A 16,021-nucleotide genomic window follows, 5' to 3' on the forward strand; every position below is an offset into this window, starting at 1 on the left:
CCTTTATATATATGTGTGCGTGCGTGCTCTTATCTACTAGTATCTCAAGTTAACATCTTCGTTCATGTGTTATCAATAGTGGTTTCCACTTGCCCCTTCATAACCCAAATTTGTGACCTCTCAATTTCACCTTGACTAGACTACGCTTCATTGTCAATTGTTAACATTATCTTAAAGCAAATTAGGTACTTTTCGCTTCTTAAACCAATTATTGTTCGAAACCATGGGTCAATTTTGAAGAAGCTACGATATTGAAATTCTAGAGCTTTTATTTTACTTGAGCTCTATGGACTGCACAACTTAGAGAAGTGGAGGATTGACCACGGAGCTATGAGCAATCTTTTGAAACTTGAGGTCACAGACTGTCAAAAGTTGAGAGATAAATGGATTGAGATTCATCTCAACACTACAGGAAATAATCGCTGTTGAAATGATTTTATTGAGGGAACTAAGACGTTGTAGATTTTTTTTTCCATGTCCACCATGTAGCTACAATTTCTCTTCAATAAGACTCACCAAAAATCAGGTCAGCTGCAAGTCTTTCTCTTTTGTTTTCAACTATCTCTGCAATTTGGTAGTGTGAGGTGGTTCTTATCTGCATTCTGGCTTCTCGAATAAGTACTCATTGGCATTTTTCTTTATGTGTTGCAGGATACCAAACTCAACTGGCCGCCTTCCCTAATATTTCTGACCAGCTAGTTTCTAACCAGCATGACTGTTTGATCATCGACCTCATGCTGTTAAACATCAAAGTTAAACTGTTCATGCTTGAATTAAAGCTTACAATTGAGGACAAATTAATTATTATGTCCACAGACCCGATGTTAAAATTGTAATATGAAGCTCATGTTCAAATTTCATTAATACTTCAATTTCTCTTTAATTTAGTGTCCATTGTATTACACTATTGCATTTGCAAATTAGTTTCTACACCATGTGCAATTCCCAGCAATTGTTCAATACAGTTATGCTATGGACTAATTTTTTTCGTTTCCTTTTATTGTCATTGTGATAGCAATTGGGCGTCATTCTATCAAGGGCTTCTATCCTTTTTTTTCTTTTTTTTTTTTAGAGTCCGAGGGTGGAAGGAGGAAGGCTTTAGAGTCAAATTAAGGACTTTTAAGTCTCATCTGATTAATGTCCCTATTAGTTAAGTTGGATCTTGTAGATTCTATCATTCTTTAATTTAAACAATTTGTTTGGATTGTAATTTTTTGTAAAAAGATTTTTACGTTTTTCGTAAACACATTTTTCAATTACTTTTTTACCTTATATATATATATATATATATATATATATATATATATATATATCAAATTACTATCGCTTTTCCTACAAAAATTTCTAAAAATAGCAATTCAAACAGAAAGTTTGCGGGCACATGGCATACGAACAGTTCTTGAAGGGCCATGTTGCAATTAACTCTGAGAAATGGTGCCATTTGTTTAGGTTTTCTCTTCTTGGTTTCGTGCTTTTGATTAATTCATAGTCTGCTTTATATTTATGTTTGAACATGAATAATGCGTAAAAGATTTTCTTCATCAACTTGGAAACTGCAGCAGTCTTTTTCCAATGTGTGACATTCTCTTTTTCGGCTGCTTCCTTCTCTTTTTTTTTTCCTTTCTTTTCCTTTGGTCCCAGTCTGTAAACGATTAATAGCCTGTTAGCATTGGCGATCGGCAAGATTTCCAAGAAGAATATGCCCGCCCCTACATCAACGTGCCCTCTTGGATGATGACAATTTTGATTTCCTTAAAGTTGAAAAGAAGAGCCCAGCGGATGTTTCAACTTGATTCTGTCAAATGTTAGTGCTGTGTTCTATGAAGAAACTAGGAAGAAATTCCATTTTCTAGGACATGCTCAAGACATATGTTTATTTATTCTGTCTAATAGTACTGCTGTGGTCTTCAATTTCTCTGCAATTCAGTGCTTAGCGTATTATATCTGTAAGAGTTAGCCCGATGAAGGTAAAAAAAAAAAAAAGCGCTCTGCCATTCTTTTGCATGCCATCCTTCGTATTTGTTTCTCCCTAATCTAGGCAAGGAAAAGAAATTCATCACAAATATGCAGAGTATCTATGTTAATTCATAACAAGCATATATACACACAATGAAAACTGCAGGCAGATTTCAAGAAAAATCAAGACATTGAAAGAGCATTAAAGAAGGATCAGCAAGCTGAAAAAGCTACAGATACTGGTCTCTCCTGTCAACCTCTTTCAGCAACTCCATAAGGAGACATGCTAAGAACATATTCTTGTCCAGGGGTAATTCACATAACCACTTCGATACTGCCAAACTAAGATTCACATAGCTGAGATAACAGTCTCGTGATTGCAGAGTGAATCATGTAGCTGAGATCCACGAAGAAGCAAAATTCATAACTTGGTGATTTTCCTGCAGAGAACAAGATGAGGAAAAACATAAAGTGGGAAAATCAAATCGGATACCCATCTGTGCTGAATATTTTGAAGTTGGAAAGTGACATATGCCCATATCACATTTTCTAAACCTCCTCACAAATGGCTAATCTGGGTCATTTTACACTAACTAATGACAAAACTCCAATGCTAGACAGGCTTCAGAGGAGGAACTGCCCATATTGGAAAGAAATGAAGATTAAGACAGTAACCTTGCACAAGACATGTTTTCTTTGTCACTCATCAACTAGGATTTCTGACATGAAAACAAAGGAAGACACAACTGCAACTGAACTCTCAAAGTGCATCCCACCCAACAACTACTACTGTCCTTTTGTTGATACCATAATTGGTAATAGATAGTTTATCTAGCAACATGTCTCCAGCAATGGATAATGACTTCACAGGCAGACTAGTTTTAATCTGGATCATATATTTCAGTTGAGAAATAGTCATGGAACTTGGCAAGTCTCGTGAAGAAATTCCAATATCTGATAATTTGAACTGGCGCTGTAATGATGGTGCGTAGTCAGGCTGTACTGATGGTCGGCAGAGAGCCAACTGAATGGTGGAGTGCTTTTGGATGTTGTAACTAGCCAAAGTCCGACTATTATTTAGAGATTTTCCCTCAAACACTAGACTTTGAACATCAGCCGGCAATCGTAGTTTATGAAAAATCTTGTCCTTGACCTTTTTCACTAAATCCTCAAGGCATACATCAATAGTCATTGTTTTGCCACAACAGTTCTTGATAAATACCTGAATACGTTGAGGTGACATCTCTAACACAGATTCTGCTGTAATGCCCAAAGAAGATAGGGTCTTTGGATTCTCAAGCTCCTCTCCATGATAAGTTAGATCATTTAGGGGGAAACCAACTAAACTCTCAGCTATAATTTTGACATCATGAACAGTGTACAGCCCTTTAACTTCTAACTTCACGACTTCTCCAGTTGGCATTTTAAGAGAGACTGGAAACAGATCCCTTGGAGTAATCACCATATAAATGGTAGACTCCTTTTGAATATCAAGAAAGCCTAAAGTCTTCTCATCGTCAAGCAGCTTTCCTGCATAAATCAGATTGAAGTCTTGTGAATTGATCCCTTCTTTGGCTGCTATCAAACATTTGAAACTCTGGATGGTATCACAAGTCCTAGCTTCAACCTCAATAATTTTCTGACCAGATGGCACTTTAATGAACAGTCTTATTGGCATAAAATTCTGGACAAAGAGCTGGAGAGTGGAATTTTGCTGAATGTTGCTACTGAGTAGCTTTTGGTCATCCCGAAGCCTTTTGCCATTGTAGAAAACCTGCTGAAGACATTCGGATATGCCTTCCTTGTCATTCAACTTTTCTTTGACACTTCTGACAGTCGCTGATTTCTTTACAGTCACAGCAACAGTTTTGATGACCTTCAGGTATATGTTCATCTGCGAGATACAGAGAGAACAAACAAAGATAGGTTAGAGAATTATTTGGTGAATTGAAGTTCCATTGGCAAAGTGACAAAATAAGCACTAGAATTCACATTGCACTAGATTATGCTGGATGAAGCAAATTCTTCTATGCTTGCCACTAGAAAGCAAACTAACTAGGTCCTTAGGTCCTTTAGAAAATTTTCCTTTGCTTGATTCCACAATAGCCTGACTTTTCAATTTTTAAGTTACTGCATACATTTGCTTCTTAACCACCTAGAGAAACATTAAAAAATTCCATCCACAATTCAATGCAAGTCACAACAGTTGTAAAAAAATGTGTATTTCAATGAGAAGTAGACTAAGATAGTAACACAAGTACGATTGCCTAGAACCTCAATGTTGCACAGTTTCCATGCCTTAGAAGCCACTTTTTCAATTCAAATAATAATACTTTTACAAAGCAACCCAAAACTTTATGGCCTCAAATTCCATGTCTAACACCAAAAAAAAATTGATTATGTTACAAAGTCCACAAAGAAACCCCCCCCCCCCCCCAAACAAAAAAAATTTCTTTTTTGGTCGTTTCTTTTGTTTTAAATTTTAATTTAGCCAATACGCACTTATTTTAGTCTTTTTCAAAAAAAACACTCCACTTTGCTCCCAGAAAGTAGAAATAAGTTTGACAACTCTTCATTATTAAAACCCAAAACATGCAATGCTTAGTTTATAGAAGCCAAAGGAACAGAGAGTTACGTGCTTATTTCAAAATCAGAAGGAAAAGAGCAACCAACTTGAGAAAATCAACAATATAAAAAGCCTTCTACAATAATGCGTTTTCACTTCCTTTATATTGTGCAAATAAAAACCAGAAAAGGAAAATAACCAGAAAAAAAAAAAAGTAGCGCCATGATCAAGGTTCTACAAACATACAAAGCTGCAAACTTGAGATAACCCATGATGTAAAAAGCAATTTACTACAATGGGATTAAGTAGTTCTTTCTGTTTTTCCACATTTCCTTACAAATACTAACAGACAACAAACGTGGTACCATGATCAAGGTCATACTTATGTACAGGCCTATAAGCAGAGGTAAAAAAAGGTGCCGTATTATCAAAAGAAGAGCAGAAAGATTGCAACTTTAACCTCTTCTTCTTCATCTCCATCGTTGTGTTGTGATGATTGGCCTGCTTCCATAGATGGAGGATTTTCTTTGCAGCCCAATGGTAGAATTGCAATCAATTGGAGAAAGAGATGAAAGAAGGAGTTTTCTGAAGCTAAGAGGAAGTGGGAAAAAGCCTAAAATGGATCAAATTCTGTAGACTGCTTTGATTACTAAACTGTACTGGTTTGCTTATAAGAGAAGTCTTCAGCATTTGACTGGTTGTTTTTGTGGTGGGGGTGTTGCGGGGTGTGTTTAGAACTCGTCACCTTTCTGTTTGCGCTGTAAAGGATTTTGAATTTTAATTGCCCAAAAGAATTTAGTCCACCAATCAAGATTCTTACTCCCTTTTCTTTTGCAGGAAAGGCAACCAGTAAAATTTTGATGGGAAAAAAAAAAAGCTTTCTACCAGAGAAAAAAATATTTTTTTCTCGCTATGGGATGTGGATCCAAAAAAAAAAAAATTTCAAGTGGAAGCAGAAATATATTACAGTTATTGTTGCTCTACGGCATGTAACAATAATATTAATGTACTAAGGAAAATAGCTAGCACATAATTAATCAAAAAATAAAGAGGGAGGATGTAAAGAATCATATAATTAAACTAAACTCCCTTAACTTGTCCATCATTTTGTTTTTAAAATTTGTCATTAAATTACTCATTGGTATGAAATTCTAGTGACTTTCTTTTCTTCCAATTATATGGTCCTCACAAAATCTTTAACAATCCAATACCTTAAATGTACAGTTTACTTTGGTCAGTGGCAATACATTATTGATAAATTAGCAGGACCAAAATAAAATTTTTAAAAATTGTAGGCCTAAAACACATATTTTTTCTTTAATTCCATTGATAAATGGAGGTAGAGAGCTTCTTGGGAGAATTGCTTGTACGATCAAACTCAGCATAGTGTATGCTTTTCTTTTAGCGCAGATTTCACCTGATGAATGTATCAGCGATGAATCAATCAACCACAATCTCCCACAGAAAAGTAACGATATCAACAATTCAAACCACAAAAAAGCTTACAGATACCAAGAGTACATATGCATATGTACTCAAAGAGGCTGTTTCGTGATCAGAAGAATACACACTTCATACTACTGATACACAATCACAACCTGCATAATCAAACTACTAATCATCGAACCTAATATCTACGCAGAGTCACAAAAGGGGTTGAATCCAGGTGTGTAGGTAATTCTGGAGAGAGATAATCACAGTGCTTTGTAACATTTGAAATTGGAGTCAATGGCAGTTTGTTTTCCAGTGGACTCAAAGGAAGATGGTGAGGGGCGTTCCGGGTTCCTTTTAATGGGCGCAAACAAGCTAGGCGGCCTGGAAGCTGGTTGTTGCAAATTGGTAGCTTCGATGCCTGCATTGTCGCCTCTTTTTCTCTTGGCACTGGAGCACCAGAAGGATCCTGTTCAGAGAGTAATATTCATGTCAGCTGTCGACAACTGAAGGCTAAGATGTAAAGCATCATTAAATGGTGGCAAATACACATCGTCTGCACGGAAGGGTATGATGTAAAGTTGAGGTGGTTACTGGGTTCTTGTTCTAATAATCCTTGCGTTGCTTTACGCTATAGAAATTTTTCTTCCAATAACTAATTTCAGGGCTTTGTGTTTGCTGAGAACATAGACGTGGAAGCAAAATAAGGAAATGCACTTATGGATACGCTGAAAGAAGCAACTTTCTGTGATTGTGGCTTCAAAATGTACTGAAAATCTGTTTGGAAGAAAGCAGAAAGGGCTATTATGCTCAGGCAAAAGATGCATTTCTCTTAAAGAGGAAAACAACGGCAGAAGAGGAATTTTTGAAAGCAGCCAAATCTCCTGTTCGATGGAAATAACTGGAGACATGTATGACATGACAACTCAATATGCATGGTATGATGTCCGAAAAGTATCTGATTTTTTCCTACTGCAGTTTATGACTAATTTTACCTGGTGACCTATGCAATAACATATAAATTACTATATAGAAGAAGATCATGGGTGATATGCATGGTATGATGTCCGAAAAGTATCTGATTTTTTCCTACTGCAGTTTATGACTAATTTTACCTGGTGACCTATGCAATAACATATAAATTACTATATAGAAGAAGATCATGGGTGATATACATACCCCGAGCACAAGGAAAGTAAATGCTTGATTATCTCCGCCAAGATGAATTTCTATCAACTTCCGCAGATCAGCAAGAGTTGAATCTTTGACAACCTTTAGTGTAGTGATGAACTTCCCAGGGTTCTCCATTGATGCCTCCCATTTCACATAAACATCAAGGTCTCCAATTTTTTCATCAATAGGATTGCAGTTCTCCTTTGAGGCTAAGGTACTCTCAAAAGAACTAGGTGCCATCTTCTTGTTTCCCATCGGTGTCTGAAAATTTTCAGGGATGTCTGACACCAAAAGATCCTTGGAGAGGCTTTTCTGAAGCAGTTTAACATCACTAATTGACTTTGCATCCGAGCCCTCTTCAGTTGTCCTCACTGGTGATGCCATGGGGTCAATATTCTCGGACCTCTTTAGGGCAGGCATAGGAGTTCTGATGTGGTGAGAGAGCTCTCTGTGATTCCCACAAAGGGTGAATATGTTTTGTATCCTCATTAGCCTGGAAGAGGCTGTATCTTGAGCACTTTCAGGTTCACTGGGTGATTCTGCTTGCAAAAGTTTATCCACTAATGTCTCTCTGAAGTTCTCTACTTTGTCTTGATTCTGAGATGAAACTTCAGGAATAGATGGAGCCTTGGTTGCCAGTGTGCTCGAACAGACCTTCTTTTCCTCTATTACCTCTTTCTGAACTTCTTCATCTGAGAACTTCTCTTTGTCATCCCCACTACCTTCTTCTTCATCCTCCTCAAATACAGTGCTCAAACATCCCTTGCTGGAAAAGCTCCGAACGAGAAGATCATCATAATCTTTGTCATCTCTTGAGTTCTTTCTACTGTCAAAATCCAAATAACTTTTGGTTTCACCGTTTCCTGCTTTAAAAACCAGCACTTCTTGCTTTCCAGCATCCAAGTCATATGATTTGTCCAAATCCATTGATTTCACCATCCCTGAATCTTCAGAATAGGTATCCAACAGCTTCCTAACAAAGTTGTTTCCATCCATGTCCAGGGATCCACCTCCAACCCGTGATTTGTACAGCTCAGATTCAAGTTCTCTCAAACGCTGTCGAAGCATTTCAGACTCTTGTTGAAATTGAAGTACCACATTTTCCATCTTCCTCCTTTCCATTTCAATTAACTCATCTGCCATTTTCTCACATTCCTGTATCCTCTTCTCCAATTCACTTTTCAGTTTCTGAACCTGCTGATTTGCCTTTAGATTGATCTCCTCCTCCATTGTATCATGTCCTTTTCCTTCTGCAAGGGCAACTTTAGCCCTGAGGGCAGCAATTTCTTCTTCCTTCTTCATAAGTTCTTTTTGGGCATCATTACGCTCTTTTTCTCTCAGCTTGTTCTCCATCTGTAGCTTGTAAATAAACTGGTCCATAGCTGCAATCCTTGACCCCAAAATGACGGCTGATGAAGAATCTTCCGCACCTTTTTCCTTAATTGGAGTATGAGGACCACGAACTATGCACTTAGCTTTAGCACCATATTCTAGAGTGGATATGGTTTTGTGCAGCTCCTTAGGATCAGGGCTGGCACAGAGTATCATCAGAATTTTGGACTTGTCATCCTCAAAAGAATCCTAGACAAAATGATTGGAATTATTTCACAAAAGTCATTAAACATTGAGCTGGCAAGTTGTCGCGATGAAAGATCCACCAGACCACAAAAGAAATGTACCTGAAGAAGCATTGTTAACTTGCTGTCTCTGAAAGGTACATGGGAATCACCATTTGCAATGGACTCAACCACACGCTTCAGTGCTGTGTTCCCTTGGTTAATTTTTGCTGTCTGAATTTCAGAGAGAGCATGATCATGGTTACAAGAAGAACATGATCATAACTTAATTGCACCACAAAAGCTACTATCCATAGCAATTCAATACCTGCAATTTAGCTTCCAATCCATTTTGACCAGCTTGTTCAATATTTTCAGAACCTGCCATGTCTACAAGCATTAGCCGTCCTCCAACTGTAGGGACATCAAGAATTATCTGCAAACATGAATAAAGTGGGATTGTGTTAGCAATGGAGCGACTAAGTTAACAAGCAAGCAATCAAATTATAAGCTAAATGATACCATGCAGTGGCTCCGAGAACTTCTCTCATTACAGAGTGTGCTTTTGACAATCCTACGCTTTTCCACCTTTTGTATCTCCCTTGATATCTTTGTAGCTTCATGACCAGCAATAAAGCTTGCATTTTTAGCCTTCTTTCCCATTACTTCCAGCCTCACCTACGCAATAAAGACCAAGAATATAGTATCCTGATGTGCCCAAGCCCAACATAACAACGAAATAAAGTAATACCATATCAATATCCGCCAAACAAACATTTAATAGCCATTTTCTGTAACTGTAGTACTTACAATCCAACTTCTCCATGGTCTGGCACTGTACAAGGTCCTAGCTAAAACAGAGTGTTTTCAGCTACATTCTAGGTTTATGCAGGACGAGCACATGGATAACAACAAAAAAACTAGAATCGACAATACTGATTCTACAAATGCAACAGGCAAAGTTCCAAACCCCTATCTACTTGAAGGTGAGAAGGTGCATCTTCTTCATGAGGAAGGTTACTTTTATCACTAAAGAAGAAATAGACGCATTTTTCCATATGCCTAACAAATTAATCTCCACAAATATATACCTAAAATACCTCATTAAAAACCTGCAAAGAACAAACGAAGTATATTCTAAGACTATCAAGTTCAAGAAAATACATGAATATGATGCTGGCACTAATAAACACTATCAAATCTCATGCATTCCATAACAAACTTAAGTGATCATTGGTTAGCCAAAAGTTTCCGGTTTTTATATAACAACCATAACAGTTCAACAAAAGAGGAAATTTTCACCTTCGAAGCACTTCCTCCTTTAGCCCAACCAAGATTGAATCCTCCACCATTATTAGTAGACAGCAAATCATAAATCTCCTCATTGTATATCTCTAATACAGTCACTTGAACAAAAGTAGCAGGCCCCAACTTCTCACCATTTTCTTCACCCACTTCTTCACCTTCCCATAATATATCTTTCAATGATTTGTACACAATCCCTGGCTGCTTTCCACACCCAAACATGGTGTGACTTTTACCAGCACCAGTTGGCCCGTACATCATAATAGTGCATTTATCTCCTAATTTCACCCCATTAATCCGTGACTCAACGAATTTCTTGTAAAATGCATCAAGATCCTCTTCTTCAGACAGTGAAACCCCATCTAAACTAAAATCCCTGTACCCAATTTCAGTCTTGACCCTTAAAGATTGTTTGTCAGGATTGATCTGCAAGGCTGAGGATGAAGCGGGATTCTTTTTCTGATCTGGGTAGTCACGAATTCGGCCTATTACTTCCACTGGATGCTCTGCTGGTGGGTTGTTGCTCTCTTTTGCCATTGCTGATGAATTGGGGTTCGGAGATGGCTTAGAAACGTTGAAATTTAGACGCTGCTTTGATTGTGGGGTTCTGGTTTGATTATGGGCTGGATTTGATTTTGATGAAGGGGTCTGCATCATTGAATGGGGCTTTGATGATGGTGTAGGTGCCATCGCATTTAGCACAAGAAATCAGGAGGAAAGATGGGAATATTTACCCTTTTATTGGGATTCTTGTGGGTTTCAAGATTCTGATGACAGATTTCTTTATGAGTTAGTGTGTGTCTGTGTGTGAGATAACAGGGAAAAGATGGGATTTGAATGTTGAAGGAGATTCAGAATTGAGTAATTTTTGGAGAGCTAAGAATGGAAAGAATCAAAGGAAAGAAGAGGAGTTTGATTGAGAAATGAGAAGGATTTTTTTTGGGGATGTTTTCTGAAGTTTAAAAATTAAAATTTTATTGAAATTGAATTAAAAGTAGCCGTTACTCTCCAACGGCTAAGTGTATAGCTGGGACGCCTACTCAATACTCATGACTCATGCTTTGGGTTTAATGGAAGCAGGGTTGGGCCTATGAAATTTTACCAGCCCAACCATCATTTTCGTGTACAAACAATTTCTTCCGGGAATTCATTTCAAAAAATTTATCAGCAAGTCTTATTATGAAATTCTAAGAGCCAATAAGTTCTTTTGATAAAAAAGGAAATAAAGCTTATGATTCATACTTAAAATGACTGTAAAATAGCCCAAATATTTTTAGTTTTTTTTTTGAAATTCGCATTTCATACCTTACCATATAGTTTCTTCTTATTTCGTGTTTTGTTTTGTGGTAAAGTAAGTCTAAAATAGTTATCATAAAAGAGTATCCTCAAAAAATGTATGCTAGTTTAAGTTAATTTCTTTCCATACTTCACACAATTATTCAGAGGAAGTTTGTGTCCATTTGATCAATCAATATCGAAATTAAAGATAATATATAACATTTGTTGAAACAATTAGCGAATAACAAATCATTGTATGTTAAGCTATGAATTGGGCACAAAAACTGAACTGTAGAAGGATCAGCCAGAGGAAAGAGCTAAATGGAGAATTCATGCCTTATTTGTGATTTATATGCCAAAAGTAGACTTGTTTGTCTTCACATTTTGGATAATACATAAAGACTAATTGATTCTCTTTCAATGCCCTTTTGTTCATCTAAAAGGGAAAAGGAGTTAATGTGCTTTGTCATATCTCAAGATTTCTATCGACTTTTGTTTTCTTTGTGGGAAGGGGGACAAGAACCAATAGTACCTTTTCAGTCACAGGGTGTTATTGGTAATGCATGAGATAAAATGAAGCTTAAAATTTGATTGATTGAGTTTCCCCTTCTAACATTTTTTTTCTTCTCAACCTTTAGGATGACCAAAGAGCACCAGCCCAGATAAATAAGAGGTTCATTGAATATATTTCTGGCATCAAGTTAGTTCCATTTAAGGGGCTATAGATACCACTCGGAACATATAGTTTCATGGCTTTCTTGATGCACTTCAAAAACAAATCTATGAATCTCTATACAATTAATTGTGACAAATTAGTCATTGAGGTTTTCCAGTGCAAGTCTGTGGGCGCATACATATGCAGAAGGGCCTGTTTTTACGTGTTTCTGCAGTTACAGTAGATCTACTGCCTCTGAAAGTATGATAGAGATGCATCAGTCACTGCAGGTATGATAGAGCTCATCATTGAAAATTATGAGATGACAAAAACCCTTAGCTCTTCCCTGTCTCCCCTTGTGATTCGTGTATCAGAGTCGAGATAGGTAACTTCAAATTCACCAGTTCCGCGGTTAGAAGGTGGCCTTAAAAAATCTGGTATCCGTGGTACCTCCAGCGACGGTAACTGAGATAAGTTTCCAGCAGTCTTGACGGTAGTTTTTTCAAATGTTATCTTGATGTTGGAAGTACCTACATGTGCCAACAAGCAGGTTATGATGATAGTGGTGAACTGATGCAAATGGTGAAACACTGAAATCAGACTGACGTAGAAAGTTTAATTGTAAGCACCAACCTATAATTTCGAATTTGTGGGCTAAAGTAGCAGTCAGTTCGACAGGTGGAAGAGGCCATGGAGCACCTAATTCAAGGTCAACTATGTTATCAAAGTCTTTGCTTAAGACATCAATCCGTTGAAATACCTAACAGAAAACTTTATGCCATCAGTGATGAGATAATAAAGCACGATATTACATTATGCAGTTTTTGTCTAACAAACAAGTGGGCAATCCATAAACTAAATCACAGTTTCAACAATCTGGAGAGGGAAGATATGGACACCATGATATCCTGGGAGCAACCCTCTTTTAAGGCTTTCGTTCACTTCAGCATTAAGGAGAATTCCGCTGTTTTTGCCATTAAAATCTAAAAAACATTGTCAAAGTATCCATTCTTGTGTATGATCTCATACTGTAGTCAAACGACAGCACTTAAGGAGATTTCTTAAGCAAGTACGTCTCACCTGGCCAAGAGTTATAGGAAGAAGCCTTCCAGTAGGGGGTCCAGGACGGCTTCCACCAAGAGTGCGAGAAGAAAATGCACTGCTATAGATCAATTTCCACCTTCCCTGCAGTTTATCAATGTCAACCAAGAGATCGACAGGGCCAGCAACAGATTCAAGATCCTTGGCAGCAGCATCTGCTTTCTGTCGATCATCTTCAGTAGCAGCAAGCCCTCTATTTAGCCCAGAAACTGCACTCTGCAATTTAGGTTTGTTGAAGCCTCATAAATACCAAAACATCATATTTCACACATCAGATTGCAAAGGAAGAAATTTGATTGTTGTCACAACAGATTGGAATTCACAGTTGCAAATATAGCTCTGCTGTCAACAAGCACCTTGTACCAGGACCACGTACTTTTAACTTAAAGAGTCAAAAAGGAAAGCTGGTACTGTCTTGTACAGATTAATGATAATTGAAATCCATTATGATATAAATGGAACTCTTTCTCCTCCCCCCCCCCCCCCCAAAAAAAACTCTTCCTGAGGAAGTGGGCTGTTAAGCATGCCTAACTTGAGATGGGAGCCAACCAACCAGAGACTCAACCTCTAAACCTTTGGGCATGTATTCCAGACCACTTTATTGATTTAGATGTTATACGACAGTATTCATCCTTACTAACATACTCAGAGCAACTAAAAATTAGAAACAAAAATCCAAGGAAAAAATCAAAACAAACAATGAAGGAAAGTAGCAAGGAAACGAAAAGGAAAAAGATTAAAGGCACTAGGAACAAGAACGTAGTATGTTCTCTAGTCTTCTCACTAGTAATCAAATGAAGGAGGAGAGCACATTTTGTTCATAACCAGAGGCATGCAAGATCCATGGAATCAGAACAGGGTCTTTGAGTGGAAGAAACTATGACAACGCACTAAGATCAAATTAGCAGTTCAGAATTGGAGGTGACCATCCTTGCTTACTTCAACAGAAATAAATAACACGTAATGAAATGAATTCAATACAACATGAAAAGAAATGAAAGTGATTTCACTTTTACAGATAGGCAATAAGGTTTGTGTCCTAGGCTTAATCTCCAGGATTGTCATAGCAGGAGCCTCGATGTCCTTGTGCTTTCAACTAATATGCAACACTAAACATCAGATTCCAAATTAAACAATGATAGAATCCTTTTCCCGGCCAAAAAGACATAGCTGAGGAACTTTTTGATTTGTCCAATCCATTATCTAGTAATTCTTGTGATTGTTGATGCACTCATATACAATGTCTTCTCTGACTAATCTTCATGCAATTTTAGTTGTTACTCAAGGCATGCAGCTGACAGGCATGGGCCAAGTTGAAAACCATGGCAATGTAGACACTGATTCAAGTCCAAAGTGATTGCATTGCAACAAATACATCCTCCAATCTTCCACTAGAAGAGTCTAAAACAGTGTCCTGATTTGTGGTAGTAACTGCAAGCTTCTTGATTCTACAATCTCTGGATGAATAACACTGTCCTATTTAACTGCAACTGCAATAATCACATATAACCTTTAATCTTTTGTGTTACTTCTCTATACTAGGAGCCTCTAAAGGATTCCCAGATTCTGTGGTTGGCAACTTAAGCCTCACCCTAGAGTCCAATACTTTCTTTACAGCAAATCAAGCTTTTGTCCTTCTCTGCTATCTTTTAGATTACCAAACAGATGTCCATGTCCATATCTTATGTACCAAAGTTTTCACTATTTTCCTGATTTTGCTATCCTAATTGAAAAAGCATCTGTACACTAAAAATAGGCTAATGCCAGAAACTTGCAGAACCTAACCTATTGTTGAGCCTATTCAAAGCATTCAAATCCATGTTTCTGTTCTAAAGAAGTGACTATTGACATTGGCCAATCCAGATAAAAATGCATTGACATACTAACTTGTCAGAAATTTCTGGAACTACTTAACTACTTAGGCATACTGGGGATGAAGCTACAAAAAAAGTTCATACAAAAATTGATACATCGCAAGATTCTATGGTATTGATTCAAAAGCAACAAGGCAGTTTAGCCAGCTTCACAATTCAAAATCAGGTTAAATGTAACTAATTGAAGTATAGAATCACTAAATTCTTCAGAGACCTCAAAAAGTAGATTAAAAGATGCATCCAATTGAGTTAATTAACCAACAATTTCCCCGTTGCATCTAATTGGGCCATAGGCTGTTTTAGTCATTGAAGCAAACACGTTCTTCAGCGATGACTGATACTTCCCAATTAAGGAGCAATAATTCAGCATCCCACTAGAGAAATTATACAATTATCACTCCAGACACCATCAAACCAAACAGGAAAAATAAAGAAAAAACATATAAAAAATCAGCTATACAAGTCTTCCAAAAAAGCAAACGAAATAAAAAGACAGAAAGAAAAAAGAGACGAACGGATACCAATAACTTAAGCTTTGAAGAGCTAACAAGCTCAGCTTTTGATTGCTCAGCTTCTGAAGAGTATTTCACTGAGGCTTCATCAAGGGCTGACCTGCAAATGCAGCCTCTTTTGATGCAAGATTTTCTTTTTCTAAACTCAGCAGAGCAGAACAAATTCCGGGCTCTTGGCAGGTAACTATTTGTGTTAGAAGATGATTTTGGTGAAGGGGTTATGGATGGTAGTGATGATGATGATGATGTAGAATGATGATGGTACAATAATGGCTTAATTGGAGGGTGAAATAGAGATGCCATGGCAGTTTCTTGTAGCACTTTTGATTGTTCGAACTGAGAAGGTGGCTGGATTATCTAGCCAGTGCAAGAAATGAGTCTGGTATGTTTTGATTGGCTGGAGGCATACGTGTAGATTGTACTTGAAAATTCTTGGTCCCCATGTCAAGTCCCTAAATCCCAGGTGATGGTCTACTGTGGCGGCCTGTGGTTCTAAATTAACGTTGGGGCCTGAGGAGCAAACAACAATAATCAAGAAATCCAAGATGCTTTGTCATATTGTTTTTGTTCTTTTCTTTTTCTTTTTTATCATTTTTCCCTAGGGGAGGTTCATA

General features: G+C 37.4%; 3 protein-coding genes across 4 annotated transcripts; all 3 read right to left on the reverse strand.

Moving 5' to 3' along the window:
- Window positions 1-2,052: 2,052 nt before the first annotated feature.
- LOC140003869 (polyubiquitin-like) lies at window positions 2,053-5,252 on the reverse strand. 2 transcript variants are annotated; one of them, XM_072084532.1, is made up of 3 exons: window positions 4,983-5,252; window positions 3,179-3,850; window positions 2,053-2,396 (listed from the first exon to the last, which is right to left on the reverse strand). In XM_072084532.1, the coding sequence occupies exons 1-3, from the start codon at window positions 5,031-5,033 to the stop codon at window positions 2,346-2,348; spliced, it is 774 nt and encodes a 257-aa protein (XP_071940633.1). In that variant the 5' UTR covers window positions 5,034-5,252; the 3' UTR covers window positions 2,053-2,345. The 2 variants fall into 2 exon arrangements, with proteins under 2 accessions (XP_071940633.1, XP_071940632.1); XM_072084531.1 differs by having other exon boundaries at window positions 2,075-3,850; window positions 4,983-5,249.
- Window positions 5,253-5,978: 726 nt separating this feature from the next.
- LOC113737923 (kinesin-like protein KIN-10A) lies at window positions 5,979-10,862 on the reverse strand. The gene is made up of 6 exons (XM_072084533.1): window positions 9,985-10,862; window positions 9,205-9,360; window positions 9,011-9,118; window positions 8,806-8,916; window positions 7,133-8,707; window positions 5,979-6,422 (listed from the first exon to the last, which is right to left on the reverse strand). The coding sequence occupies exons 1-6, from the start codon at window positions 10,675-10,677 to the stop codon at window positions 6,150-6,152; spliced, it is 2,916 nt and encodes a 971-aa protein (XP_071940634.1). The 5' UTR covers window positions 10,678-10,862; the 3' UTR covers window positions 5,979-6,149.
- A 1,064-nt stretch (window positions 10,863-11,926) lies between these two features.
- LOC113736192 (plastid-lipid-associated protein 6, chloroplastic-like) lies at window positions 11,927-15,831 on the reverse strand. Its single transcript, XM_027263043.2, has 4 exons — window positions 15,417-15,831; window positions 13,001-13,237; window positions 12,554-12,680; window positions 11,927-12,450 (listed from the first exon to the last, which is right to left on the reverse strand). Exons 1-4 carry the CDS (start codon window positions 15,708-15,710, stop codon window positions 12,236-12,238), a joined length of 873 nt encoding a protein of 290 aa, XP_027118844.1. The 5' UTR covers window positions 15,711-15,831; the 3' UTR covers window positions 11,927-12,235.
- Between the last annotated feature and the right edge of the window lie 190 nt (window positions 15,832-16,021).

This window comes from Coffea arabica, chromosome 3e (assembly GCF_036785885.1).
Source record: "Coffea arabica cultivar ET-39 chromosome 3e, Coffea Arabica ET-39 HiFi, whole genome shotgun sequence".
NCBI lineage: Eukaryota > Viridiplantae > Streptophyta > Magnoliopsida > Gentianales > Rubiaceae > Coffea > Coffea arabica.

Coding starts and splice junctions, on each gene's coding strand:
- LOC113737923 (XM_072084533.1), bottom strand. CDS start 10,677: ATGGCACCTACACCATCATCAAAGCCCCATTCAATGATGCAGACCCCT. Junction 9,361..9,984: donor AAGGAGGAAGTGCTTCGAAG/GTGAAAATTTCC, acceptor TTTATTGCGTAG/GTGAGGCTGGAAGTAATGGG. Junction 9,119..9,204: donor GTTCTCGGAGCCACTGCATG/GTATCATTTAGC, acceptor TCATGTTTGCAG/ATAATTCTTGATGTCCCTAC.
- LOC140003869 (XM_072084531.1), bottom strand. CDS start 5,033: ATGGAAGCAGGCCAATCATCACAACACAACGATGGAGATGAAGAAGAA. Junction 3,851..4,982: donor ATGGAGATGAAGAAGAAGAG/GTTAAAGTTGCA, acceptor TGTATCTCGCAG/ATGAACATATACCTGAAGGT.
- LOC113736192 (XM_027263043.2), bottom strand. CDS start 15,710: ATGGCATCTCTATTTCACCCTCCAATTAAGCCATTATTGTACCATCAT. Junction 13,238..15,416: donor CTTCAAAGCTTAAGTTATTG/GTATCCGTTCGT, acceptor CCTAAATTGCAG/AGTGCAGTTTCTGGGCTAAA. Junction 12,681..13,000: donor TTCCTATAACTCTTGGCCAG/GTGAGACGTACT, acceptor GTTTTCTGTTAG/GTATTTCAACGGATTGATGT.